This window comes from Diadema antillarum, unplaced genomic scaffold (genome assembly GCF_040938485.1).
Source record: "Diadema antillarum isolate AM-2024a unplaced genomic scaffold, OU_Dant_1.0 seq00002088_RagTag, whole genome shotgun sequence".
NCBI lineage: Eukaryota > Metazoa > Echinodermata > Echinoidea > Diadematoida > Diadematidae > Diadema > Diadema antillarum.
This window is the reverse complement of record NW_027272734.1, coordinates 38387-66235: the sequence shown is the minus strand read 5'-3', so window position 1 is coordinate 66235 and position 27849 is coordinate 38387. Positions and strand designations below refer to the sequence as shown.

Here is a 27849-nt window from a genome sequence, read left to right as displayed (position 1 = left end):
CATTGATAGCCTCGAATATCTACTTCAATATCAGAGATCGTGTCGTCCAGTCTGGTTTCGCATAATGACATTACGTGAATTTTCTCATTGCTTACAATGTGACGAATCTCGTCAATATTCTTTGTTAAAAAACAAATATTAAGATGAGCAATATTAAATCCAGGTAATGAGCGAATTTTATCAAATATATTCTTGGCATTACCATAATCATATTTACTGTGTAATGATACACCATCTGAGTTATCTTCAACTTCTGTTGATGGAGTATATCGAGGAAGTTCTTGAAAAATACACTTGTCGCAAACCCAATCTACCTCGGAATTAAATATATCTCGAGGTGCTCTCGAACATTTTAAGTGACTCCATTTATCACATGATACACATAAAATAGCGTTTTGATCCCATTTCACATCTCTACGGCAACTTATACATGGGTATTTGACATTATAAGGCATATTATATATATTACTATACATTTGATACACAAGAGATACTAACGATCAGTCTCACATATTTTCGATGTCCAGTGCAGATGAGATTCAGACTCGCTTGGCGTCTTTGTTGAGGGCGAAAATGATGCCGTCTTGTGTCCAGCAGGTCTTCGCCTTTCTGCTATTGACAAGCTTCCTGTAAAGTGCGGCTCGGCTAGCAGTTAGGTCCTCTCTGATGAAGATCTTGGGTCCTTGTATGTCCCTCAGTCGAGTGCGGGCTTTGTAGACATCGCTTCTCGCGTTGTAGCGGCTGAACTTGATGATAATTATAATTATTAATATTAATGTATTATTATACTCCAAACACACACACACACACACACACACACACACACACACACACACACACACACTCACACACACATACGCATAACTTACCAGTCATGCCCATCCCACCAAAGCTTAACACCGGAGGAACCACCCCGAGCCCGGGGCGACAATCCTTGACGGGGCGACAATTATCCGTGTCGCAACAATTTTTTGCCATTGCATCACGGATTGTCGCCTTCGAGGTCAAAAACTGGGAACTGCACAAGCGTCACGGATTATCGCCAGACGACAATCCGTGTCGGGGGCGACAATCCGTGCCGCCAACTCCGTCACGGATTGTCGCGCCGAGCCGGGGGCGACAATCCGTGTAGGGGCGACAATCCGTGTCGCAACAAACGACTATTCAACAGGATAAGCGCCCAGGAAATCAATGATTTCTTTGGCATAGTTGCCTTCAATATCCTTTATATAAAATACCTTTTCTACATTCAGCACATCATGATGCACATCTCCTCCTTTTTAACTACATGTATTTCTTCAAATCAGTAATCATTATGTCAGACAGGAAAAAGACTATTTTAGATGCTCGGTTTACGCATAATTTCTGTGACGAAATTTCCTGAATGACGCAATGAGTTAATTCAAGAAAACCTTTGGGTAAAAATCAAGAAAGAAGAACGAGACAGAAAAAAGGAAGAGTGGTTCCGTTCTTAGCATGGAACGAATCAAATCTCATAATCATCAAATATCAACCTCAGATGGTACCATGTACATGTACTTATATCCAGACATCGCGAAGGCATTCGCTGGACGGTCACAAGACATAAACCCAGACTGTCTTCAGCGAAAACGAAATATCACTCTCAGGTTCATGCTGACTGTAATCGATAAAACAGATTGAAATAACACGAGGGTTATCAATGATCGGAAACGAAGTTCGAGGAGTTAAATTCCGCATCAATATTTGTCATTACTATATAAAGCACAAATGATATGCAAAAAGATGGGGCAATGATATCTATTGTTTCCTTATTATTATTATTTTGTTGTTGTTGCAAAGATGTGTATATAAAATGATTATCATCTCTCTATCTCTCCTCTAAACATGATTGGGAATAAAAAGAAATATTTGTATTCCGTTTACTTGAAGGGATGGTATGATATTGGTTGAGGTAAGGATTCAGCTATTAACTCTTCCGCGAGATACCTATAAACCACTTTATGAATTGTTAAAGAGCATACAGTTCTAAAAGGAATTCAAAGTCTATTAGATGAAAAACCTCTCGGTTTTGAAATGGCCGAGATATCCAAAAACATAATAAAACAAAAAGATCCTAATAAAGACGGGTCTCACCTTTTATTAGGATCGCTTTATTTTGGATAACTCGAGCCATTTCAAAGCCATGGCACATCAAATAAACTTTGTATTTGTCTTAGAATTATTCGCTCTTTCACATTTCAAAAGAGGTTTCACATTATCTAAAAAAATTATTACAAAAACAAAGAAATTAAAGAAAAAACACCCTCAACTCAACCGAAACTGTACCATCCCTCTGAATGTCTGTAAATTCTTGCTTCCTATAGACGGTATACCCTAACCCTAATCTTACCACTAACTAGTATTTAGCCGAGGTTAATTGCCCTGATATGGTAGTAGAGATCACCAACTTTGTGTCATTTGTGAACACGGTCACTGCATTTTGAGAACACATGAAGCTTGAAAAAACAGACGACTGTCTCATTCTACGTATGATTGTCACAATAGAGGGCTTTATATTTTTGCGACGTGGACGTTCAGAGCAAAAAATACCTCTTTTACGGTTATCAAAATCGCTTATCAAAATCGATCTATCACTACGCTTTTTTTGCAAGCGCTCAATTCAACAACGCAGAGAGCTGTTAGTATTTGATGTCATATGGGGGCGCCATTTCACTTTTTATATGTTACGTCTCTGCGTAATCTAAAGCTGCTTTTCAATACGACGCAGGGAAAGAGGGGAGGAACAACCAACACAATCGTCTCAACGTCCGCGTCGTAAATCTAAAGCTCCCCAATAGTTCTCCTGCGGCCCGAATGCGTGCTATCACAACCATTAATCAACACCAACAGGATATGGAGGCAAAATACACACTCCAAGTGGGAAAATATCATGGGAAAAGACAAGGAGACCACTCCAAAAGGTTGAGGGAAGACCATTTTTTATTCAAGTAACTCAGTTTTAATCTCATAATGCTATTTGCTGGTGACACAATCGACGAATGACCTAAGTTTCATGAGCTCTCTAAGTACAGATTGCATTTCCTTTTTTTTTTTTGTCTTTACAGTGCAAATGTTATCTGGTATTCTGTTTAAAAAGAAACAGAAAGAAATGGTGAATTCAATATATTCAAAATCAGAGACAAATACTGTCCATATATAGCATCATGGGACAGTTGGACAGAGTATGTTTTGTTTTGTTTTGTTTCAATCAGCAAGAGAGCAGTTACTTTTAACTTTATCTCTTTGTCCAAAGCATAGGTACATTTTCATATCCATATCTATCACACTGCTTGCATGATATGAAACTTTGGTGACCGAAGTCAATGCGCACCTATTTGAAAGTATCTGACGGAATTGCAAATATACCCAACTTGATAACAACTCAGGCCGGATGAATACAAAAAATAGTTAGATTCATACACAAAGCAATGTCATGGTCAATTTTTCTCTCCTTTTTTCAGTTTTTTTTCTCCAAGTTCATATGAATGCATCAAAAACCTTGATGCTTTTTCGTTGTTTACATGACACAATGGCTGTATTCATAGTTACACAATACGATCTCCTATGGCATAATATACACTTAACATTCATATAATATACCCAATATGAAAAATAGTTCCATACATCATTCATATTACAATACACCTCAGGAATTCATGATCATCAGTCTTTTGTTTTATAAAGTGGCTTCTGACTCTTCAACATATTTGTCAAATATGAACACTACCAGTATGCAAAGTCCACATATGAACTTTATTCAGCATCGTAATTGGGAATATTCTCATAAGGTTTCCAATACCAGTTTTTGAAATTTCTCTCTCTCTCTCACACTCCAAATCTTACAAACTTCCTCCAATATTACATTCTTTTTCTCTCTTTCTATCTCTCCCTCTCACTCTCTCTCTCTCTCTTTCTCTCACAATTTTGCTGATAATGATTTGTGAAACCTTGCAACACAATTAATCAATATATGAAGTAAAATCAGTGTATATAAATAAAGTATACACTATCTAGCCTTCACCATCTGTTTGATAAAAATGTGTCCTGGTATAACTTTACCAGTGTTCAAGTAATTTTTTTTTCATATTTGTTTTTTTGTTCATTTTATACATCATCTCACCTTCTACATCTCTGTAAGTATACACATGCTAATTAATAAAGAATAGAATTAATACATACATAGAGAATCTAGCAGATCCAGACTTCACATGAATATTGTATGATGAATCGCCTGCACTGTTATGTCTGCTGCCGATGAAGTTCGACAGGAGCGCTTGCGACGAGCAACGGCGAAGTAATGCAACCAATTTTGCAAATTGCTTAGCATTTTTTTTTCCTTCCCCTCAGACAGCCTTGCAAATTGTTGTTCACAATGTGGTCACAATCTAAAGTTATTACAAAGTGATGGATTTGCTCAGGACTGAAAGTTATAAAACATATATAGCATGATTCTGAGTTCAGCTCAAAAACATGTTATTACACACGCTTTTGCGCTTTTGGCCCGGATGTTCATTTTCGTTGTCATTTACACATGCTCATAAATTTGTATGAACAGAAAATATTATCTGTAATTTCTTCGGTAAGTAAGGGCATTTTGCCACTTTACAATGTCACTTGCATATGTACGTAAGTCAGTGTGTAGACATTATAATAGCTGGTACCCACAATGCATTCAACCAGAGATTTGAGACACCTCATCATGTGCCAATGATATCAAATTTCACTTCAGTCTTTGCCACATTCTAAAACTTGACAGAACTTTAAAAGAAAATCTCCTTGGAGAAGTGAATGAAGAACCTCTCAGTTGGATGCAAAAATAAAACGCCATGGTCATTGTCCCCTTTTTGTTTCAATAAGCTCGAGCAATTTAACAGAAAGGGAGGAGTTATACGTGTATTACCTGAAATACTTGTCAGACAAAAAGCAACACTTGGGGAGATGTACTACCATACAAGGTAAAGTGGTATTCTTCCATGCAATAGTGTTTTGCTCAAAAAAAAAAAAAAAAAAAAAAAAATCAAAAAGAGGCATCCCCTCAAATAAAAAAAAATACCAGTAAAAGCCTGTATAATAAGGCCAACTCTGCCAACGCAATCATTCACTTTTCCTTATTCGGAGCATATAACATCTTGAGACAAAGGTTGAACCCCTGTTGAGTTAGTCTCCTCTAGCCAGGATTTATCTTGAGTCATGTTAGCCATTACACACAAAATATTTCACAGCCTGGACACCAGGCTACACGTAACCACCGCTTGTCATCCGCGCATAGATTTATGAATACAGTGAGATGGGCAAACGGACAAGGGACGGTAGTACAGAACCATACATGACTTTCAAGACCGGTTGCATACAACAAAAAAAATACATTTGATATCAAACATGAAAATCAAATTCAAGCTCCAAGATGCAGGATCCTGTAAGATTGTTGACTGCCAAGTGGCATTTAACTTTTTTTTGTATTTGATTTTTAACAGAACATTTTTTGTGAATGGGCTTTGCTGAAATCTGTGTAATTATCTCTTGCTGCCTTAAACACAGTAAAACTTTTTTTTTTCCATGCTCAAAAGAGTTAGATGGCCTGAGGATGCCCTCAATCATCTTAAGATGATTTTTAGACTCTCTCTAAACGTTTTCCCCTGAAAAAAGAAGTATCTGACAGTATGAGGTCCAAATCTCTTGTAACTCCACCTAAACAAAGACAAGGGGCACTACAAATTTCTGAAAGTCTACGACCCGCTTATCGACCGTCACATGATCAAGGTGTAAGTCGGGTTATTCTGCAGATCACTGAAGGCTGTAAGGGTTGAGAGCTGAAAATTTCGGAGGCAAATAGTGTGTACTGAGATAAAAATTTGAACACCAATTTCAAACACTGATGTTGCTTTCTGAGGTGTGGAGGGCACAGGGGATGGGTATAAAACATTCTCCCAAGTCATACAGGTGAAAAACAGGAACGCAGCATATACATATAAAACAAGTTGATTGCAACGTGCAACAAATCATGGATGGTAAAAAGCAATGCATATATTAAATGACAACAAAAGTATGGTACATGTACAATAATATGAGCCTTTGTAGAGCTCAGTATGGGGCTCCCTCTACAGTCAAGTATTAACTAGGAAAGCTTTGGGCGAATAATAAGGCACGGCGGGAAAATGAACACATCGTGAAACACGCGTGGCAAATATAGTGAAACTGGACGAAGGGAAGAAAGTAACGTAATATAACATTATCATTCAAGGATCATTTTTGCCCCATATTCACCTCTTTTTTTTTTTTTGGTGCAAGGTTCAAGTAAGTCCTCGATTCAGGTCTGGGATAGCTTGAGGTATATGAAGGATATTTATAATAGCAAGGTATATGTAGTGGTCTTAACCCTTTAAAAGAGAAAAGAACCCCAAAACCAGACAAAAAAAAAACAACAAACAAAAACAAAAACAAAACAAGATTGTTGCATAAAGATGCAATAAATGATATGGACACAGAAACAACACAGGAGCATTCTGAACTTGAAATTTCATTCATACAATTTATCCAGCAAACAGAAGAACATCACTTCTGTTTCAAATAAAATATCTCAACCAGTTTCAAATGCCCATGATTAATCAGGTCTGGAAGAAAATTTATATTAAGGACATTAGGGACTTGGTCCTAAAATTCACAATCCAAAATAACTCGAGCCCTGGATGTTGATCAGAGTTGGTAGCAGAGCAGATATGCACCTAACACTAGCACATATTGCCAACAACCTCACCTACACCAAGCCCATAGAAACCTTGCCACGGGAACAAATAAAAAGTGTCATACAATCTGCTGTACCGTTGCTACGGAAACGGACGGGATCTACATCCTACCGACAGGAAGGGGCTCGTGTTTGCGCTCTGCACGTGCAGCTTGTGCGAGACAGAAAGCATGAGAGAAAGACCGGGGATACGAAGTCAGAAGGTCTAATTTTCGATGGTGAACATTGCTACTTCTCACTTATTCGTTTCTCACAACCAATGCAGTGATGCTTGTGTAAGTATCCACAATCCCTCTGACATACAAAGTACATGAGTGACATGCAAAGGTACGTATGTTCCAAAGTTGACTCTTTGACGTGCACAACCCCAGCCCAAGTACCAAGTACATGTATAGGCCTACAGAACATCTTGAACACAACTGACACAATCAAAAAGAAAAAAGGCAAGGTAAAAAAAGCTCAAGAATTAATCTTGATACAAACTTACAGAAAGTGGGCAAATAATAACACATTTACAGGACAGAACAAACTGCACATGTTAAAGGGATAAAATATATATCAAACTCTGGCTTAAAGGACAAAACTTCTCAAACTTTTATTTTCTAAGAGAATCAAATAAGCTGATCATCTCGAAAAACAAGAATAAAACAAAACAGAAATGTACACCTAAAATCCATCATAACTGATATTCAAACACATTGAAATGCACAGGCACAACAAAGGCATAGATTGAGTTCAATTGCTAAATTGTAGTTTCAAAACTGTCGTTTCAAATTCTATTCCTTTTCCTCTATGATTTACGTGATGACAACTAGGCAGAGCTAAAATGCTGGCGAGCATCCTAGTTTTGTTTTGCAAAAGTTTGAGCTAAAAAACTAATCTCCTGGTAAAACTTGCCCCCCCCCCCTTTCCACAAAGGGGTTATTCAAATGAAGATAAGATGGGAGAGGGCAATTTCTTTGTTCCCCTTGCAACATGGGTACAGGAATAATGTTTAATCACACAATATCGGCTCTCTGTCTTGCCGCGTCAACGAGGGCGCTGGTCCCTTTAACGTTTCTGGACGTCCTTCGCGGCAGCAATAAGAGGCCTCAGAGAGCTGAGTGGTTTCGCCATGCTCAGGAATGGGTGCTGTAAATAGCAAAAAAAGAAAAGAAGAAATGAAAAAGTCACATACAACAGATCTCACTAGGAATTCTGCTCTGCATTCGACCATTGCAGAAAACACAAAGCCACTTCACCTTCATTGCTTTCAAAGAATTTGCTTAAAAAAATACTAATACTTTTCCTTATGAGAAAACAATACACATTATATCTAACCAAAGATGTCTCAACTAATTATTGCACAGCATTGATCTGTATTGTAGGATTAAGAGAAAAACCTCGGCAACAAAAATCATTTCCTCGTCAGGGATTCTTGGAAATGACCATCATTAAAATCAAAACAAAATTGTGTCTCAAGCCTGTGTTTCAACAGAACCTTTCAAACTAGAGTTACCAGAATGATGACAATGTCAGGCCCTGGTTGCATCTGGGTAATCTTTTTTTTTACCCTGCCTGATATAACATTCCCCGATAAATGTTGCTTGGACATTGTCGCAGTAACTTTTGTATTTCGCTTTTGTATTCTCCTGTTGTTTTACTGTCCGAGGCGATGAATTTTGTTCTCTGGATGTTGTTGTGATATTGCCGCAGTAAGGTCTGTTAAAACAGGGCTTCACATATCTAAGAATAAAAGTAATTCTTGGTTAAATAGCCTGACCATAAAGCACAAATAAAACATTCAAAATATCTATTCATCCATCCATTCATTAATTAATCTCTCTATCTATCTATTCATCCATCAATCTATATATTCATCTATCAATCAATCCATCTATCAATCCATCAATCTATTCATCTATCTATTTATCCATCTATTCATCTATCTAACCATCCATCTATCCATCCATCCATTAGCTGTCTATCAATCCTTTTATCCATCCATGTATCCATCTATCTATCTAACTTTCCACTCATCCATCTATTGTTTCATCTATTTATCTACTCCACTTGCTCACTCTTTCTCTCTCATCCCCTCCAAGTTTACCTTGAGCAGCGTCTGACCATCTGCCCGCTTGTCCACGTCCGTCTCAAGGCACTGGGAGAGGAAATCTCGGAAGACTGCTGACAACCTCTCCGGGTTGTGGATCTCTGGCGTGCCGTTGGTGGCGATCAGGTACAGAGCCTGGCGGGGGATACGGTGATGACAAACCACATGGTTAATTGTGACCACAAAGAACAGCTGTACAATGTTTCGCATCAATAGCTTAAAGGGATTGTATAGTTTTGGTTGAGACCTAACTTCAGGTTTCTAACATTTTTCTTTTTTTGTGAGATAATGAGAAACCTCTTATGAAATATAAAAGAGCATGTGACTCAATGAATTCAGGGTTTATTTGACAAAAATTGGTTTTGAAATGGCTGAGATATCCAAAACAGAGTGATCCTAATAAAAGGTGGGACCCACCTTTTATTACGACCGTTTTGTTTTTGTTTTTGGATGTCTCAGCAATTCCAAAACTGATTTTCATCAAATAAACTTTGAATACCTCTTAGAATGGTATCCTCCGTACTATTTCATAAGTGGTGTCTTGGTATCTCACAAAAAGTTATAAGCCCAATTCTCATCTCCACCAATACTGTACCATCCCTTTAACAACATGTGATGTCATAGCCATTCATCGCCATGGAAACTGCTTCCACACAATCTCACCTGGAACAAGTGATAATACCCACACCCGGTTCAAACCCGAGCTATGACAAAAGACAGTGACATGTCACATCATCACTTTGGTGCTCTATGATTAGTAGCAGAATCAGGGGAAAAATCCAAATTGCTTGCTTACTCACAAAATGACTTATATTATGCAGCATTCAAGAATCTCATAGAAATGATCTTATTCATGCATATAAAGAAAAGACAAAACATGAATACATATCTACTACAATTTCTGAAGGTTGAGTCCCCGGAACATCTGCAGAATACATGCTTACCTGGCTGCTATACCACATAAAGATATAAATTGAGCTTGAGATGGAGGCATATGTTTGACCTTCAAAACTGCCTTTACATATTCACAACTTCAAGATCGGCCTTAGCTGATGGAAGATTTTTACAAATGATGTCAATGACGTCAACATTTATTTTTGTCTCTTCAAAAGGATAAAGGATAATTCTCAAGATGTCTGAATGCTACACATCACATAAAGGATGGCCAGCAGCTATATTACCAATCTACTTCCACAGCTTTTTTTTTAGTTTTTCTTTTTTTTCTGCACTCTATTTCAGAGTAAATTACATCATGTTCATGCATATCTGCAATGGCAGAAGAATAGAATTCTCTGAAACGAATACCCGATTAAGCACATCGTCAGTTTCTGTCCATTTCACACATCAATACGTGGCAGTGTTACACAGGCAAGATAATATCACATGACCAAAACAGATACTTTGCAGAGATCAAAGTATGCTATATTGATTGATGTCTGAAACTAAAACATGACAGTCTTTTCATTATGCCCAGGTTTTAGCAAATGTGCCCGGATTTGTTGCCTTTGTATCATTCATGTTTTTGGAAATACGGCAATCAATTCGGGGTAATCTCAACTCAAGTTTGGTGTCTATTGAAATCAACCACCCGGCTTTGCCAATAATGGTCTGTAAATTTCGGTATCTGCACAACTGTAACCTTTTATCACTGATTATGAAAAAAAAAAATAGACACACTGTTTGGTCGATTTCTGTAATACATAAAATATTCATCTACAATAAAAGTGGAAGTTTTGTGCATTTGTGCAACATGAAACGAGCGCAAAAATATTAAAGGTGTGTGAATTTGTTAGTTGTTACCATGTGAACATCGTTTTATAACTTTGATCTCGACATAGGTACATACATGTATATATTGTAAGGATATAACTGATATATATTTTTTTTTCGTGGCTTTCTTCACTTCCTCTAGCATGAGTGACTTTGCTGCTGTATGTGCGGCAAAAACCCTCTTAAATTGCTTGCTAAGTTGTCGCAACTGCCCTTGAAATCAAATACGTGCAAAATTTATCTCACCCAGCAAAAGTACACAAAATAAGGCAAGAAAATTTCCACTTTTACAGTATCACATTCGTGTGGAGGGGAAGATCAGAAAACAGACACAATAGCATATCATTCCTGGGGTGACAAGACCTGGTATCTAGACTGGCATCTATTAAAAATCCTCATAAGTTTTGAATATCATAAATACTGATTTTAGTTTTAAAACAGAACATTATAAATGTAATCCAAAACAATGTTCCTACATTATTTGACGTCACTGCTGATGTTTTTTTCAGCACATGTTTACGAAAATGGACATATTATTTTTTTGCTCTCTTAAAAATTCATGACTTTTGAAATATGAGGTCTTGTCACTTTGTGGAAGATATGACACATAACTCGAGTGGGAACAAAGGAAGAGTTTAAATGCAGAAACAGATAATTCCATTTTTATCAATTTGAGGTATATGAGATTAAATCTGCTGAAAATCATGAAAAAATCAAAACATATGTGACAATTTTCATAGTACCTTCAGAATATTTTTCATTTCTGTAATGAGCGCAATATGATTGAAAAATTTCATTTTTAAAATAATTTTAGATAATGACCAAAGGTGAATATTGAAAATGGCATTAATTGATTTTTGTACTAAAACTCTTCAAATGAACAAACGCGAATCTTTCTGGAAGCTCTTTGGCTATGGATATCACCTACCCTGAGGGGATTCTCATTCAGGTATGGCGGCTCTCCCTCGATCATCTCTATCGCCATGATGCCCAGTGACCAGATGTCCACCTTAGGGCCGTACTGCTTCCGGGTCACGACCTCCGGAGCCATCCAGTAGGGTGTGCCCACCATGGTGGTTCGCTTGCTCTGCTCCGGGGTGATCTGGGCGCAGAAGCCGAAGTCAGCTGCAAGATAGATGAGGGGGGTGAGAAGAATGAAGGAATGCAGGGGTTAGTCTCCTGGGGTCTGTTTCACTTAAACTCTAAAATCAATTCTAAGTTTAATTCAATTACAGTTGAACCTCTCTTATATGGCCTCCCTTTATCCGGATCTCTCTATTATACGGACGCAATCTCGCCTTGATTTTTTTTTTTATAATTGCGGGAGGAAAGGGGGATTCCCAACTCCTTGAGAACTCCTACACAAACACACATGAATTACATATTACTTCCAACATGATTAACATACATTACATCAAATTTCCTTCCAAATTGCTTACCTTCAGACATTTTAACATCCCCAAACATCCACAAATCATCGCAAAAACATGGACAGATTATGCGCTCGAGTCCTCTCATATCGCATTGCCACATATACAGTAGGTCCACACACAGCCGTTGATATGACTAGATAGACATGCATTGTTTTGAGTCATTGGCTGAGCAACGAATGATATTGAACACTCAAAAATTGTTCACACACAGTACACACACAAAGAGAGAGAGGGAGAGAGAGTGTGGGGAAGAGAGCAACCCAATCGCAATGGGCTATCACTTTTTACCTTGGGCCCGGTACGGTATTAGGTAATGTAGCTGTCTGTTACTGAGTGTAACAATGAAAAGGTTGCAGTATACACATTACTACATGTGGTACTAATGGGCTACATCAGTACATGTGTATGTATATGTACATGTTTAAAGCATTGAGTCTCCTGTATCCGGCCAAATCCCTTATCCGGATGTGCCCCGGTCCCGACTTGTCCGGATACGAGAGGTTCAACTGTAATCTATTAAAGGAACAAGTTTATATCAAACAGTCCTCACAAGTTAGGAAATGTTTCACTATACTTAAGCCATATGGGAACAATATCTTGCACCCACTTTTGCCATGTTCTAAAATACATTGCACATCTTGAAGGTCTACATATCCCTCCCAGCTAGATCTGATCTGGATCTGTCCCAACTTTGAGTTCATTGCTTGGCCTGATGATAGTTCCCAGATCTCTGATTCTTTCTTATACTCTCAAGACCATATTGTCAGCTGAGATCAAGAAGGGCACTATTGCATTCTAAGATTTGAGTATGAATAAAACAGAAGCAATCAATTTTCATGACATAAAAAGTTTACTTAATCAAAAATGGGTATGGGTAGATTTACAAGCATCGTTGCAAAATAGTGTGTAAAATAGTGCCCTTGTGGTTTAGATTTTGTAACATGTTACTGAAAATGAAAATTATTTAAAATTGACACTATAATGTAGAAGAGATTGAGCTCTACAACATGATACCAATAACTCAATACTCCCCAAAATTGCAGTAACGCCCTTCTGGTTCTGAGCTGACGATGTACACAATCATTTCTTTGGTTTGGGGCTGTATCTTCAATTATTATTTTCACCTCCGCCAAGGGAGGAGGTTATGTTTTCATTACCGCCAAGGGAGGAGGTTATGTTTTCATTACCGTTGGTTTGTGTGTTTGTTCGTTAGTTAGTTAGTTAGTTAGTTTGTCCGTGTGCAAAATAACTCAAAAAGTAGTTAACGGATTGGGATGAAACTTGCAGGAAAGGTTGAAAATGACACAAGTAACAACGATTAACTTTTGGTAGTGATCCGAGAATTTTGGGGGAATTTATGAAAGATTTTTTATATTTTGGCAGGTAGGGTCAATGAACTTGGGAGTTCAGGCTGCGCATATTTGAGGTTTGCATGTGCGCACTAAAGTGCGTGCTCTAGTTTCTGCTAGGGCGAGGCGCGCCGTGCAGCTGAGGGTTTATGACGTAACAAAGGCTTCTATATTGGGAAATCGGGCAACTTTCAGCACACTATGAACACTTTCAGCATGCTATAAGTACGTATAGGTGGAAATTGCTGATATCTCTATGGAAGAACAAGATCAGCGGTGGAAATGAGCTGCATGCTTGGTGGAGGTCTGCGCTCTCAGAGTGCTTCTCTAGTTATTTATTATAGAGTGTTTCGTAAGGTAGAGTAAAAAAAAGAACTCTTCCATTCGAGCCTTTCCTTATTCAGATGTAATTGTTTGTTATTTCATTTTTAATATTTATTGTGAGTGTTTCGTAAGGTAGTTAAAAAAAGAACTCTTCCATTCGAACCTGTTCTTATTCAGATGTAATTGTTTGTTATATCATTTTTACTATTTATTGTGAGTGTTTCGTAAAGGTAGTTACAAAAAGATCTCTTCCATTTGAGCCTTTTCTTATTCAGATGTAATTGTTACATCATTTTTACTATTCATTGTGAGTGTTTCGTATGGTAGTTACAAAAAGATCTCTTCCATTGGAGCCTTTTCTGATTCAGATGTAATAATTGTTTGTTTGTTTCGATGGCAACATTTTCAAAAGTCACTTCTTCACCAATTCAAAACTGAATCTAAAAGTGGCAACACAATGTAGAAGACCGAAGTTCCTATTTTTCCCCTCTCAAATGAGCAAATAGGCAAGATTCCAATGACATCATCAAGCCATGCTGAGAGGCAAAAACTGCATATGGGGGCCCCCATATGCATTGGCAAGTGCGTAAGCATTACATCCAATGTCCCATGATAGGCAGAGTGGTGCACGGTACGCATACTGTGCGCTAGTGCTATGCAGTTAATACACATAGAATTTGTTTTTTACCCTCAGGCAATGCGTCATTTGACGTCACGGAACCTCATCTATAGTTGTGAATTCTTTTTCGCCTGATTTTGTGTTGCCAATCTAATGTTAACAAGATGACAATTTCCGCAGCCAAGTTTTTCCCAAAACCCTTGATGGGTTAACTCTTTCACTACCATTTCAAACCAGTTTGAATACAAAGTGAGATCATACTTTCAGACCATGGGGGCCAATTGGTTAATGCGGCTGAAGCTACTGAACTCTTGCCAACAGGTTGTAAACATTGCAAGAATGTATACTGAGCAGGAATGCCAACCTTGCAAACAGCGTCACAGTAATATGAGGCCTGAAAAACTATTTTTCTTTTGAGAAAAACAGTATTTCTATCTTTCCTGCAGTTTGGGAAAAACAATATTTTCCATGAAACCTATTTGTTTTGGCAAATAAAAAGAAAGAATAAAATAATGCACAAAAGTGAAAATTGACCTCTTCAATAGCAGCATGCACGGAAAATAAATTGTAGAATACACTGCACAATGCACTGTAATGGCACAGGCTCTGAAAATTGTTGTAGAGCATTCAGAGTTGACAATGTCCCTGAACCGAGTATTATCAACAGTTTACATGGCCTTCGCAAAATGCTCTAGGCTCAAATTCATTTCTCCTTTGATTTTTTTTTCTTCTTCTCAAAGGATGACAGGCTGCCTGGCAACACTGATGCTGGCAGCGACTTACTGAGTTTAACTGTGCCTCCATCCTAGGAGAATTTTTTTTTAAAATCTCGCTTCCTTTTATTTTATTTTGTTTATAAGGATGACAGGTTGCCTGGCAACACTGATGCTGGTAGTGACTCACTGAGTTTAACATTGCCCTCCATTCCAGGGAGGATGTTTTGCTTTTACTCTTGTTTTATTTTGTTTTGTTCTGTGTTTGAGGATGACAGGTTGCCTGACAACACTGATGCTGGTAGTGACTCATTCTAAGGAAGATTTTGTTTGGTTTGGTTTTGTTTTTTAGTTCATTGGTTGCCTGGCAACGCTGATACTGGCAGCCACTTACTGAGTTTAACGTTGCCTTCCATCCCAAGCAGGATGTTGTCACTCTTGATGTCTCGATGGATGACGTGTCTTTGATGAAGGAACTGCAAGGCTTGAAGACACTGTGAGTAAAAAGAATCCACGAACAAAAGCATTATCTTGAGAAGACCAGTAAATTGCAAGCTCTCTTTGGGACATCATTAACCTGTTGAGGACAGGCTGATGTTACTACAACACGCATTTCCAACAGACACACCTGCCCAAGTATACTTGGGACTCGTCCTCAACGGGTTAAGGGCAAAACAGTTTTCACAGGGGCTCTCAATTCATCTTCCACCATTTGACATTTGACATTTGCTTGCAATACATCAAAAAGATCTGGAAGAAACTTGTCTGGATGATGCGATTTACCAGGATAATGAGTAGTTTGGGAGCATTTTCAGATCAAAAGTGTTAAATAAAAAAAGTCGGGGTACCCTACATATCATTCCTGAAGAGCCCTCCTGTTCAGTAGTGGTATGTAGAATGCTGTGTGATGATTGATCATGCCCTAGCAATCATATTTACAAACAGCTGCATGCCATTCACTTTAGCACAGAAGATCCACAATTATGACAATGTCGGGAGGAGCAACATCCTTGCCAGAGAAGTCAGAAGAGATATATTGGGGGGAGGGGGAAGGGGGAGGGGGAAGGGGGAGGGGGAAGGGGGAGGGGGAAGGGGGAGGGGGAGGGTGGAGGGGGGAGGCGGGAAGTAACAAGACAGACTTACCTCTCTACACACACTGGCTATTTGGCCTTCGTCCATGCATGTTTCCGTGACTACGTCAGTTAGCGAGCCTCCCGCTAAGAACTCCATGACCACCTGCACAAGGATTCAATTAAGACTTGTGAATGATAAAATCCCAGAAAAAAAAAAAAAAACGGAAAACTTAATGAGAATTCCCACTTCAGATACAGAGAGAGCGAGAGAGGGAAAAAAGAAAATGACTAAGCACTCGATGCAATGGAAGAACTATTAAGACCAAATCTCCAAAATGATTCATCATTGAAAAAGCCCGTTGTCAGAGGAAAGGCAAGTGATTGAAAAGAATTTTCATTTGTGCTTCATCGGTCTTCAATACGAAATTGATACGGAAGCACATACAGTACAGCAGTACAACCTTTCAAAATAATTCATAATTACACATACTTGGTTTGATAGATGCATAAAACTTTAGAGCTTTTGGCAGCCAACTAGCCATTTCTGTACAACCTCTTACTAAGACCAGTTACACTGTAAAAGATATGGTGTATACCGTCATGACCCACTTACCAAAGGTGAAAAGAAATGGGAACTAGATCAAGCTTTCAAAATAATGTCACCAATAATCGCTTCCAATCCTAAGAGAGTTGCGCGATCTTGAAAAATGGGGGGCATTAGAAAAAATATCGAGAAATTTTTACCCAGAGTTCATCTTGGACGAGATAGCTGTCCAGGTAGTTGACGATGTTGAGATGTTTGTTCTCACGCATGACGAGGATCTCATTGATAATCAGCTCCTTCTTCGGCTGCTGCTGCAGGTTCATTTGCTTGATGGCCACCTACAGACGGACAGACAAATGGACAGACAGATCGATAAACAGACACCACAGCAGACAGACAGATAGATATTCAAACAAACAGGAGAGACACGAAAGATAGACAGATGAAAGAACAAACAGACAGATAAAGGGATAGAGGGACAGACAAATAGACACAAAAGTAGACAGACAATCAATACACAGGATAGACAGAAAGACAGACATACAGATGAATAAAATGAGCACAGACAAGAATAGACAGACATGTGAAAGAAAGACACAAAGATAGGACAGATAGACAGACAATCAAACAAACAGTACAGACAGACAGCAGACAAACAGATGAAACAACAGACAGACAAAGACAAAGGGGTTAGACAAACAGGCACAGAGGCAGACAGACAAACAGATGGAAAAAGAACAAATGGATAGACAGAACAGAGACAGATGAACAGACACAGAGGGAGAAAGACAATCACACAAACAAACATACACACACACACAAATACATACAAACAATTGTACATAGGGAGAAAGAGAGCATGACAGCAGGATGATATAAGACAGAAAGAAGTGGAACATATAAAAAGAAAAGGAAAAGAGGGATTCTGAGCAAGCAAGGTAATTAATACGTACATGTATACTGTAAAAGTGCAAATTTTCGCGGTACTGAATTTTTTGTGCATTTCGCGCAACCAGAAACTAGCGCAAAAATAAAAGCATGAAAATATTTTTGCTTGCCATATGTTCCCGTACTTACTGTCATGATTCCGCAGAATCAAAATCACGCGAAATTCTTCTTACCGGGCCGAGCACATTATTAGTCACGCAAAAATATCCACTTTTACAGTAGTGTACACGAACAAAATCATGACATTCAACCCTAGACGAAAGACCTGTAGAACACTTGAAAAGACAAACCAAAAGAGTTTGTACACATGTAGTAGAAAAAATTACAAACAAAAAGCCCTGAAAAGTCAGTCAGCTAACTACCTGCCCCCCCCCCCCCCCCCCCCCCACACAGGTGGTCATCTGTAAATGCATGCACATTCCTAATTTCTTGGGAAAAGGGGTACATTTTAGTGGCTCAATGCGGCAAATAAATCCCAAAAATTGCTGAAATAGGGGGTCTCTTGGGATTTTGCCCTGAAATATTCATGATTGGGGTAATTTTTGAATCTTTCTCAAATAATCTTGAAATAGGGTACTGAAAGGGTTAGTTTCAAATCCCTGAAAAATTTCGAAATGGGGTAGTGGGGCTTCTCGGTGTTTGCCCAATCTCCCGAATATGCTTTCTACTTATAGGCATATACTAATGTGCATGACTGTTTTGCTGCAAAACATGCTGGGTTGGCCTCCTTTTCGAAGGATATTTCGCCACAGTGCACTGCGGTACGTCACGCTACTTTGCTAGCTTTCCTTCCAAACATGTGTGATAGGAGGCAATTTTGCTGGCTTCCCTACCAAAAGCTCTGCCATGGAATGACATGATTTGTACTTATAATGTAACCAATCTGTCTCATTTAACCCGTTGCGGATGGTTCGATATTGCTACAACACGCATTTCCCATAGACGCTTGCCCGAGTATACTCGGGGTCTCGTTCTCAATGGGTTAATCAATGCTATTGTAAGAAACTGATGTTGCTTTGATGTTGCTTAATAATTAAGTAATGTGACTTTAAAGACATAAGCCCCCATCAGCACGACCAAATAAGGAAATTCTGTGACGCACAATGAAAGTAGAAGACGTTGGGTTTGAATCAAATGTTTCCAGAATGAATGGCACCTACACTGTATGTGTGACGTCAAAATATGGGAGGGGGGGGGGGTAGGGAAAGCTCTCATAAAGAAAAAAAAGTGATGGTCAAATAGTCGTGTCCTTACCTCTTGTCCTGTTGCAACTTCAATAGCTGTGTACACAACGCCCGACGCTCCCTGTCCAATCTTCTCAAATTTGCTGTACTTCTTCTTGGGGTCGCCTACACTCACAATGGAACCTACATCAAACAGCAAGATGTAAAAACATATAAACAAACATAAAATCTAACATTATGTCTCAGCAAATCTCAAGATAGATTCACACAAACTAAACACAATTTGATATCTCTTTCTCTCTCTCTCTTACACTATCTTTGAAACCTTGACTAAATATATTTCCAAGATTCAAGAACATTTATTGTCTGATTGAAATACAGAAATTTGCCCTCCACTAGCATACATAATACAAACATAAAATGACGACAAACAGTCAACAAAACATGAATCCGCATAAGACTCCTTCAAAGGTTTAACCTGTGGGTTTTTTTTTCTCCCCTATCACACAAGATTATGCTTCAAACACAGACAGATCACTGCACTCTAAAATCTCAAAATCTGTGCCTCTCAGTTCCCGAGCATGACACACACAAATCCATATGCCTGCAACTAAAACTTCTAGAACTTTCCATAAGTACTAAATCTGCAGCTCTCAGTACCCTAGCATTACACACACAATCCACATGCCTCCAACTAAAACTTCTAGAACTTTCCATAAGCATCAAATCTGCAGCTCTCAGTTCCCTAGCATTACACATACAATACATATGCCTGCAACTAAAACTTCTAGAACTTTCCATAAGTACCAAATCTGTAGCTCTCAGTTCCCTAGCATTACACATACAATACATATGTTTGCAACTGAAACTTCTAGAACTGTCCATAAGTATATTATGCAGGGATGCCAGTGGCAAATTGCTCTTGGGCAGAATTTTTTTTTTTTGTGAACGAAATTGATGTGCGCGAGCGCGAAGCGCGAAGTCCCTTCGGCCGGGGTCCAGGGCCCGCTCAAGGGCCCTGGAAGCTCTGGGGTTCTTAGATGCTCTCTGGTGCAATCTGAGCATTTCTGAGGGCTCTTCTTCCCTCAAATCGAATCCAGAGAAATGAATTTGTAGCAAAAATAAAGAAGTCCTAGTGCCGTAAACTCCGTAGTTTTGCTTCGTTCAGCTGACTCGATCGACTCACCATACTCTCTCAGCGCTGTAGCTATAGCGAGAGCGCAGCATGATCCATGCACCGCACATATAGTACATCGCCTAGAAACACCACATGTTGTTCGATTGCGATCGCACGTGCTGGTATAACGCTTTCCAGACAATAATGTGGTCGTATTCTAGAAAAAAAAAGGAATTTGTAGCAAAAATAAAGAAGTCCTAGTGCCGTAAAATCCGTAGTTTTGCTTCGTTCAGCTGACTCAATCGACTCACCACACCGTCTCAGCGCTGCAGCTATAGCGCGAGCGCAGTATGATTCATGCACCGCGACCGCACATAGTACATCGCATAGAAACACCACACACTGTTCGCAATCGATCGCTATCATCGAACGTGTTGCATAGTCCCAGCTAGCAGCAGCAACATCGCACTAGTTTTGCATGACAGTCGTTTTGTGATATTCTCATGCCGAAGTATATGCGAAACATACTACGGAAATCGTGAAAGTGAATGTCCCCCGTAAGTTTAGATGATCATATTTTTTCGTTTTTCTTTCTTTCTTTCTTTGTTTCTTTCTCGTGTTTTCCGGCTTTCCCACACAGACGGAAATAATATCACGAAGCCGGAAATTGGACACCAAAATATGAAAAAGCCGGAATTCCGGCTATTGCCGGAAAACTGGCATCCCTGATTATGCCATAGTATGTGACCCGCTACAACAAAAGGATCCTAAAGTCGCTGACGGGTGAGCCGAGAAAATCGAGTTTGAAGTCAGATCATCAAAATCCGTCAAAACGTTCGGATTTCTGTTTTTGACATAATTTTGTAGTCTAATGTATCTTCTATCATCTGCCGAAATTTCGAAGCTACAAACTGTAAATGATCAAAGGAAAGCCAAGGAATCAGCATTTTTCTGGGCCATGATTTTCCGACTTTCACCGTAACAGAAACGTGTCCGAAGATTTGGATTTAGCGCCGCAGCTAGACTCCGCCCCTAGCAACAAGGGAGTGATCTTATTGGTCAATGCGTGGCATCCTGATTACTGATTAGTCGTGCGTAGACCGCTGGTGCTAAGCTTGAATGAACATCGCGGAGGTCAAAGCGGTGAAAAGTGTTTCGCCTCCCCTTGATTATGATAGCATTGGAAGGAAGACTTTGAAGACGTTTTTCTCGAAACAATGATTTCCTCAGTCACTTGACATGCGCTAATAAAATCATCAATATCTCCGCAACCAAGTACTTTTATGAGGTGTGCTGTATTAAACTAGAAGAGTAAGGGAATAATGTCATGCCATTTTCAGAAAATTGTCCTCCCCGACTTTCGGATCCTTCTGTTGTAGCGGGTCACGTATAGTCTCTCACATTCCTTGTTGACTTGCCATTGTGGACATAAAAGAGGAGAGAAAGCAAGAGAGAAAGAAAAAGAGAGAGAGAGAGAGAGAGAAAAGACAGACAGACAGACAGACAAAGAGACAGAGAAGTGTAACTCACGCAATCTCTCCAGAATCTCTTCGTCCGACATCTTCTTCTTGTTCTTCTTGTCCCTCCTTTCTGCTGCCTGTGTGTTGGCATTGGTGGCGTTGGTAGTGTTGGTCTGAGGCGGGGTCGGGCTCGGAGGGGGTGGTTCCTGGGGTGCTGCTTCTATTCTTGAGTAATACTGTTACAACCGGGTGAAAGAAACAAATCATTGGTTTGTGGTTCGCAAAAACCTCATGAATTGAGGAACACTAGCTGTGGCTAGCTATACATGTACCATTCAGATTAGTTTTCTCTCACTGGTATTTTAAAGTACCTAAATGTTATCACAAGACCAACATTTGAGTGAGAGAATACCAAGCACCTGTATGTTAATTTAAACCAATACGGATATTGATGTGATAATTGGAGGGTTTGGTCAAAGTGAACTCCAACTGCTTTGGTTATTACCTATCTTTGATTTCCATAATTGCTCTTTTACTCTTACATATAACTTGAAAATATGATAAGCATCTCATGGTAGACATGGAAACAAAGCTCACCCTTGATTGTGAATGGGCGGGGCGGGGTGCTATTGCGGGAGGTGGGGCATCATCGTCTTCATCGTCATAATCATCATCTGGTTTAGGTACTGCAGCTGGTTTCTATGGAAAGAATGTATCAAATCAGCCAACATAGTATCAGTGTATTCACTATCAAATATTTGTTGTTGTTGTTACTGCTGCTGTTGTTGTTGTCGATAAAAGGTAATTCTGGACCTGATTACAGTTAGTCTGAAAATGAAAAGTACAATTTTTCATGCACTACAGCAAAAATTTGATCAAAATTGGACAAAAAATCATGGAGTTTTACTAATTTTTATGAAGCGGTTCTGGAAGATTTCATGAATAAGCAATGTGAGTTGATGATGTCACTGCCTCATAATTTGCCGTATAGTTTGTACATAAAATCTTGAAATTTCCAGATATCTTGTTGAAATGTAATGATATCCCAGTCTCGAATACTCATCCTGATACATCGGTCGCTCACTATTTTGAAGTTATTCAGCTAGGAATAACACATGTTTTACACTTTTATAGCAGAAGAATTGAATTTTCTTCGTCTTTAATATTTTTCTTTTCTTTTGAGATGATCAATGGAAACTCTGAAGGTGATAACATCATCAGCTGACTAATTTGCATATTCACAGAGTATTAACTGTTTGAGCACGGCTTTGCAAAACTTTACAATTTCTTATGATTTCACAACTTCCTTAATTTCTATCTGATTTTGATCAAATTTTCACCGTCATACTTGTTGAAATTGTTTTCTCGTTTCAGACTAACTTTTATAATGGGTCTGGAATTCCCATTTAAGAAAAGAAAAACTCGCTTCTAAATTCTTATCATGAATGTGGGTGACAGAAGAGGCAAAAGAGGAAGGAAAGAGAGACAAAGATGTGCTACTTTTTTCACTTTCAATCACAACCGATGTGTTGGCTCAGTGAGTAGAGCGGCTGCCCTCACAATTGGGAGGTCGTGGGTTCAAACCCCGGCCGCGTCATACCAAAAGACGTTAAAAGATGGGAGTTGCTGCTACCTTGTTTGCCGTTCAACAGTTGAAAAGGTTAGAGCAACGTCGATCTGGCGCTGCTCAGTGGCTGCCGGGCCCACGATCAATTGGGCAAAATGAATTTCCTTTCTTGGACAATAAAATTTGGAGTTTATATCCAAAACAATTATTATGGAGTTTATAGTTTATTATTATATCCCTGGTGAGTCATTTATTTAAAAGATCGGAAAAAATCATTCCCAATCAACTGCACCCCAATTCAGATTTGATACTGAACCAAACGATTTGCTATGAAAATCCATATTTATGCACATTTTTGGCTATGAAAACATCATTTCTCCAGCAAAATTCCCTTGAGACTAAAAAGGTTAGCAGAATATGATATGGAATTGAAATTAAATGAAATCTTTTACCAAACAATAATATTTTAATATAACAAACATGAAATAGTCAAAATTTAAAGAATACTGCAGTTGGTTAAAAAAGAACCATCAATAGCAAGCAGGCTAGTTGAGGCCAGTCCTTTTAACAATACAATTATATTACATAATTGCAATATTTACAGTTAGAGAATTCTGTCTTACCGGTGTGATGACTGCTTGGTTTTCAAACGAGTCTTCAAATGGAACTTTATTACCTGCAGAAAGTAACATATATATGCAGAGAGTGGGAAAAATGGACATTATTCGCACACGTCAGAAAAATTCGCAAAAAGAAAACCTTATCAACAGCACACTCAAACAAATGGATTTAATAGAACAAACTAGTATAACAGATGAAAAGAAAAGAAAGTATTGAATACTAATTAGGACACGACACAGAGTAGATACTTGAAATTATCAAATTTGCCAGTCGACTGACTTGGGTGTGTATTCTATGCATTACAGCAGCACTCAGAATGTAAGTGGACTATCTCACGTAGCATGTAGGCAAGAGAGAGTTTACAAGCTCAGTCTTTCCCTTCACTGGAATCACCTAAATGTGCATGACACATGTGGCATTTGAACAAATGAAGTCGCTCCCACACATACAATGTACGGTCCAAATCTTGACGTATCACATACAAAATATGTTTGATAGCAAACCCTTGGGGGCAAAGGGTTGGCTATGAACAGAAGAGCAAGAGAAACAGAGGAAGCCACGCAAGATTTTGTCGCCAGAGAGCTCGACTGCGAAATGAATTTTAAACTGAAATCTGAACAGAATCCTACATGGCCTGACGACAGATCTAATTGGGGACTGTCTGTAAAAACCGTTGTCTTGTAATGCCTGTTTCTTATCGGACGACATTTCCGAAGCTTGCAATTACACATTTGGCTGGGAAATGATAAAACCCTGGCCATTTTTTGTCGTCATGGCGGCAGATTGTTTCCTCCAAGTCGATTTCAGCTTGGCACATGGCGTTTCCATTCTTGGTTAGGTACAAAATGTACAACTCAAAGAGGGAGGACATCATAACATTTTGAGAGCCTGAAAATATCAGGAGCTACATGTAGAACCATTATATGCATTAATCTTGAGATTACAACCACGACAGTGAGTTCCTACCTGACATTTGCTCCTGCGACAATTTTTTCTGGTCTTATTTTCTCCTCAGGACTTGGGGTTAGGGTTGTGATAGGGTTTTAGGTTTAGTTTGATGTCAGGATTAGGATTAGAGTTAGGGCTATGTTTTGTGGGTAGGTTTTATGTTGGGTTTAGCTTGCAAATATTCCATGGGAGCAACTGTCAACGGAACAAATGTCATGGATCTACAATGTATATGTACCACAAAGAAACTAGTTTAATATTTCGCATACTTGAATGGTGGAATATTTTGCAGTGTAAACATTTATTTTTTCTTTCTTTCACTCAACTTAATCAAAAGAGTGCAAACCTATGAATGCCATGACATATCGGGGAGATAACAAGATATGTACAAAATACTCTACTCTGTAAAATCCTATTAAAACAAGCAATTCTCACTAAACTTGGTCTACGAGAAATGCGAAGCATCAGAGGAGTGATGAGATATGATTCTCATGTTTGAGCTGTGATTCCTGGCAAGATTTCAAGCTGTACATTATTCTCTCTACAAATGTGCAGTGGTATTTTCAAATTAATGAGACTTTCAGGTGTGCATCTGCATGGTGCACAAAGAACTATAAAACCTCAACATGCTAAGCTGAAGCCTGTCGAATCTGTGCAAATTTGATAATGGTCAGAATTAACCAAGACGAAGTATAGAGTACTATCCATAAACCAAATTATGTGCCAGAACAATAGTTTGAACTGCCTTTGATGCTGCAACATTTAATTATTATTCATACTATTTATTGTTAAATGGTTTCATGAGGTACAGTAATGAAAATGCTCTCCATTGCACTCTGTCATTGAGATAAAGTAAAAGTGTTTGTTTCAGATGCAGATTTAAAAAAAAATCAACAACTTTTTAACTACTACAAAATGTTACTTGACTGAAGTTCCTGCTTTTCTCTATCAAATCATCAAACTTTTGCAAATGTCCTCTTGACATTTGTATACTTAATGAATTTAAAAAATATATATATTCTCACTAACTTTTATCCAATACAGGATATAAGGAGAAATTTGGAGGTTCAAATTCAATGATGGTAAGATGCCAATTTCTGCAGCAAATATTCCCCCTGAATATGACAGGTGAAGAGTCGAAGCAAGGCTAACAATGTAGTACTGCTACGTGTTACACTGTTTCTCTTTTAAAGAGTGTCCCAAAAATGTGCCCTCGAGATAAGATTACATTGTATGTCATTCCAAGCCTTTGAAAAGATTACAGGGTATTCCGGGGCAAAGAAGGGGACTCTGAGATAAGCCCACGTGTTGTTTTTCTTTAGTTGTCATAATTCATTAAAACTAACTGATCGGAGATTCCTTGTTTGTATAGCTCTTACAAAATAAACTTAGTCCTAGCTGTCTGTAGTTACGAGATGGCACTCAAAATACCAAGACGTGAAAAAATTTGTGTTCATTGTTCCTGATGTCAGACTGGGGACAGATTCTATTACTTGTGTTCTTGTGATTATGTGTAAATGAGCAATCAAGAAGTATTTTTGGAGATACTCTAATGTTTTGAAATTCAATTCATGCTTTATTAGCTCTGATATGGGATATTTGTTAAAGGTGGCAAAATTTTGTGAGGAAAGTGTAACAATTGTACTCAAAATCAAAAGGTTATGTATGTACATTCTGTAGTATGGCACGGTGGGCTCCTGGCGGGCTGTGGACCGCATTTTCAAGGGGCTGGGTTCATCATGGTATGGAACCATTTGGAACCATCAACATGCTCTCAAGGAACATTTGTGACGGTGACACGACATCTGCTCCAGCAAAAATTGCTCCGGTCTTATTTTCTGCAAGGACTTAGGGTTAGGGTTAGGGTTGTGATAGAGTTTTAGATTTAAATGTAATTTGATGTGAGGATTGGGATTAGGGCTAGGTTTATGTTTGTGGGTAGAATATGTGCTTGGCTTTGAAGCGAGCAGATATTTCATAGGAGCAACTGTCGCAGTTAGCATATAGGTCATGGAGCCATTTGTGACACCATACAGCAAGCCATAAAATTGAGTCTGAACACACTTTAATTTTGTTTACAGAATTCATTTTCATTTGTTTTGTAAGCATGTGGAAAGGGTAGCAAAGTTTCCTCGAGCACAAGATCTTGAACAAACATAACATGTGACTGCCAGCTAAAAACCCACAAAAACTGGCAGATCAGGATTTTCTGTAATGGACCAAAACGTGTCATTTGGGTTTACCAACTCAAGTTTTTAAAGTTTGTTAAACCTGAGAGAGTAATCTTTTCTCTGCCCAATGCCAAAATTTTGCAGCTTAAAACAAAGCAAAAATCGGGATATTGTACTCGTGTTTTTTGGGTTTTTTTCTGGACCATAACTTTTTTTCATTGATACGTCTGCACAGCACGCCCGAGTAATCTTCAAATCATACCTTTCCTCCGTTTTCTAGGAATCTGTGCCTTCTAACTCTTTCTAATTTTGATCACTCTTTGAATGGGTTAGGATGGTCCAATTTTAGCAAGTTATTTATATCATTTCTAGGCTTAGAGCTTACTTTTTGGTAAACTATGCAGAAAAGTGAAAATTCATTTTGGCCTAAGTTTTGTGGGTTTTGAGCTGGGTGGTCACATATGGACTATATAGAGGTCGAACTGGCTTGGTCGTAAGGTTGAACTTGCACGAACCACAAATGTACCTTCTCCAACCCGAACAACCACTCACACTTGCCATGACACTCACCCGAACTTAACATAACCTTGTGCTGCGTCATGAATTTGTCGTTGCCGGACTGCGTCATCTGCGAGTCGTCGTAGAACTTGAGGGCGTCGAGAACGGCCTGCGGGTTGTTCTGCTGCTCCATCTTGGAGATCTGTGAGGTGGAGAGCAGCTTGGCCCAGTGCTCGGGCATGCCCTGTTTTTGAAGAGGGGTAGGAAAGATGAAGTCAAACATGGAATGAGATGGATGGGACTTATAGCTTGACACATGTACATACATGTAGATTAGATTTCATATTACTTGCTGACTGTTCTGTATGATGAAGGTCAAATGGATGGAAACACACTTGAGAATATTAAAGTGGAGTTTCTAAAAAGTAACTGCCACTTTCAAGATATATCCAGGAACAATGTTACAATGCAAATAAAAAGTTTTGAGATGGTTTATTCCAACATCTTTCTACACAAAAGTTGAGGTGTGGTGAGAGTGTGGTGCATCCTATCACCCAAAGATTTCTCCATTTTTGAAGCACTGAAAAATTATTTTTACAATTTTTTTGTTTTGTTTTGTTTTTTTAAACTTAATTTCTACATGATGCCTCAGACA

The 27849-nt window shown here is 38.7% G+C and overlaps 1 protein-coding gene across 1 annotated transcript in view; it reads right to left on the bottom strand.

Annotated features, from left to right (window-relative positions):
• Positions 1-2943: 2943 nt before the first annotated feature.
• LOC139713892 (serine/threonine-protein kinase PAK 1-like) overlaps positions 2944-27849 on the bottom strand; it is a 49490-nt gene continuing 24584 nt past the window's right edge. Inside the window, exons 4-14 of the mRNA XM_071625615.1 lie at positions 27267-27438; positions 23580-23632; positions 21987-22088; positions 21460-21625; positions 18883-18995; positions 16881-17018; positions 16207-16299; positions 15458-15557; positions 11554-11750; positions 8853-8990; positions 2944-7894 (exon numbers count right to left, since the gene is read on the bottom strand). Of these exons, the coding sequence (XP_071481716.1) occupies positions 7814-7894; positions 8853-8990; positions 11554-11750; positions 15458-15557; positions 16207-16299; positions 16881-17018; positions 18883-18995; positions 21460-21625; positions 21987-22088; positions 23580-23632; positions 27267-27438 (1353 nt within the window). The 3' untranslated portion in view covers positions 2944-7813. The remainder of the gene's footprint in view (positions 7895-8852; positions 8991-11553; positions 11751-15457; positions 15558-16206; positions 16300-16880; positions 17019-18882; positions 18996-21459; positions 21626-21986; positions 22089-23579; positions 23633-27266; positions 27439-27849) is intronic.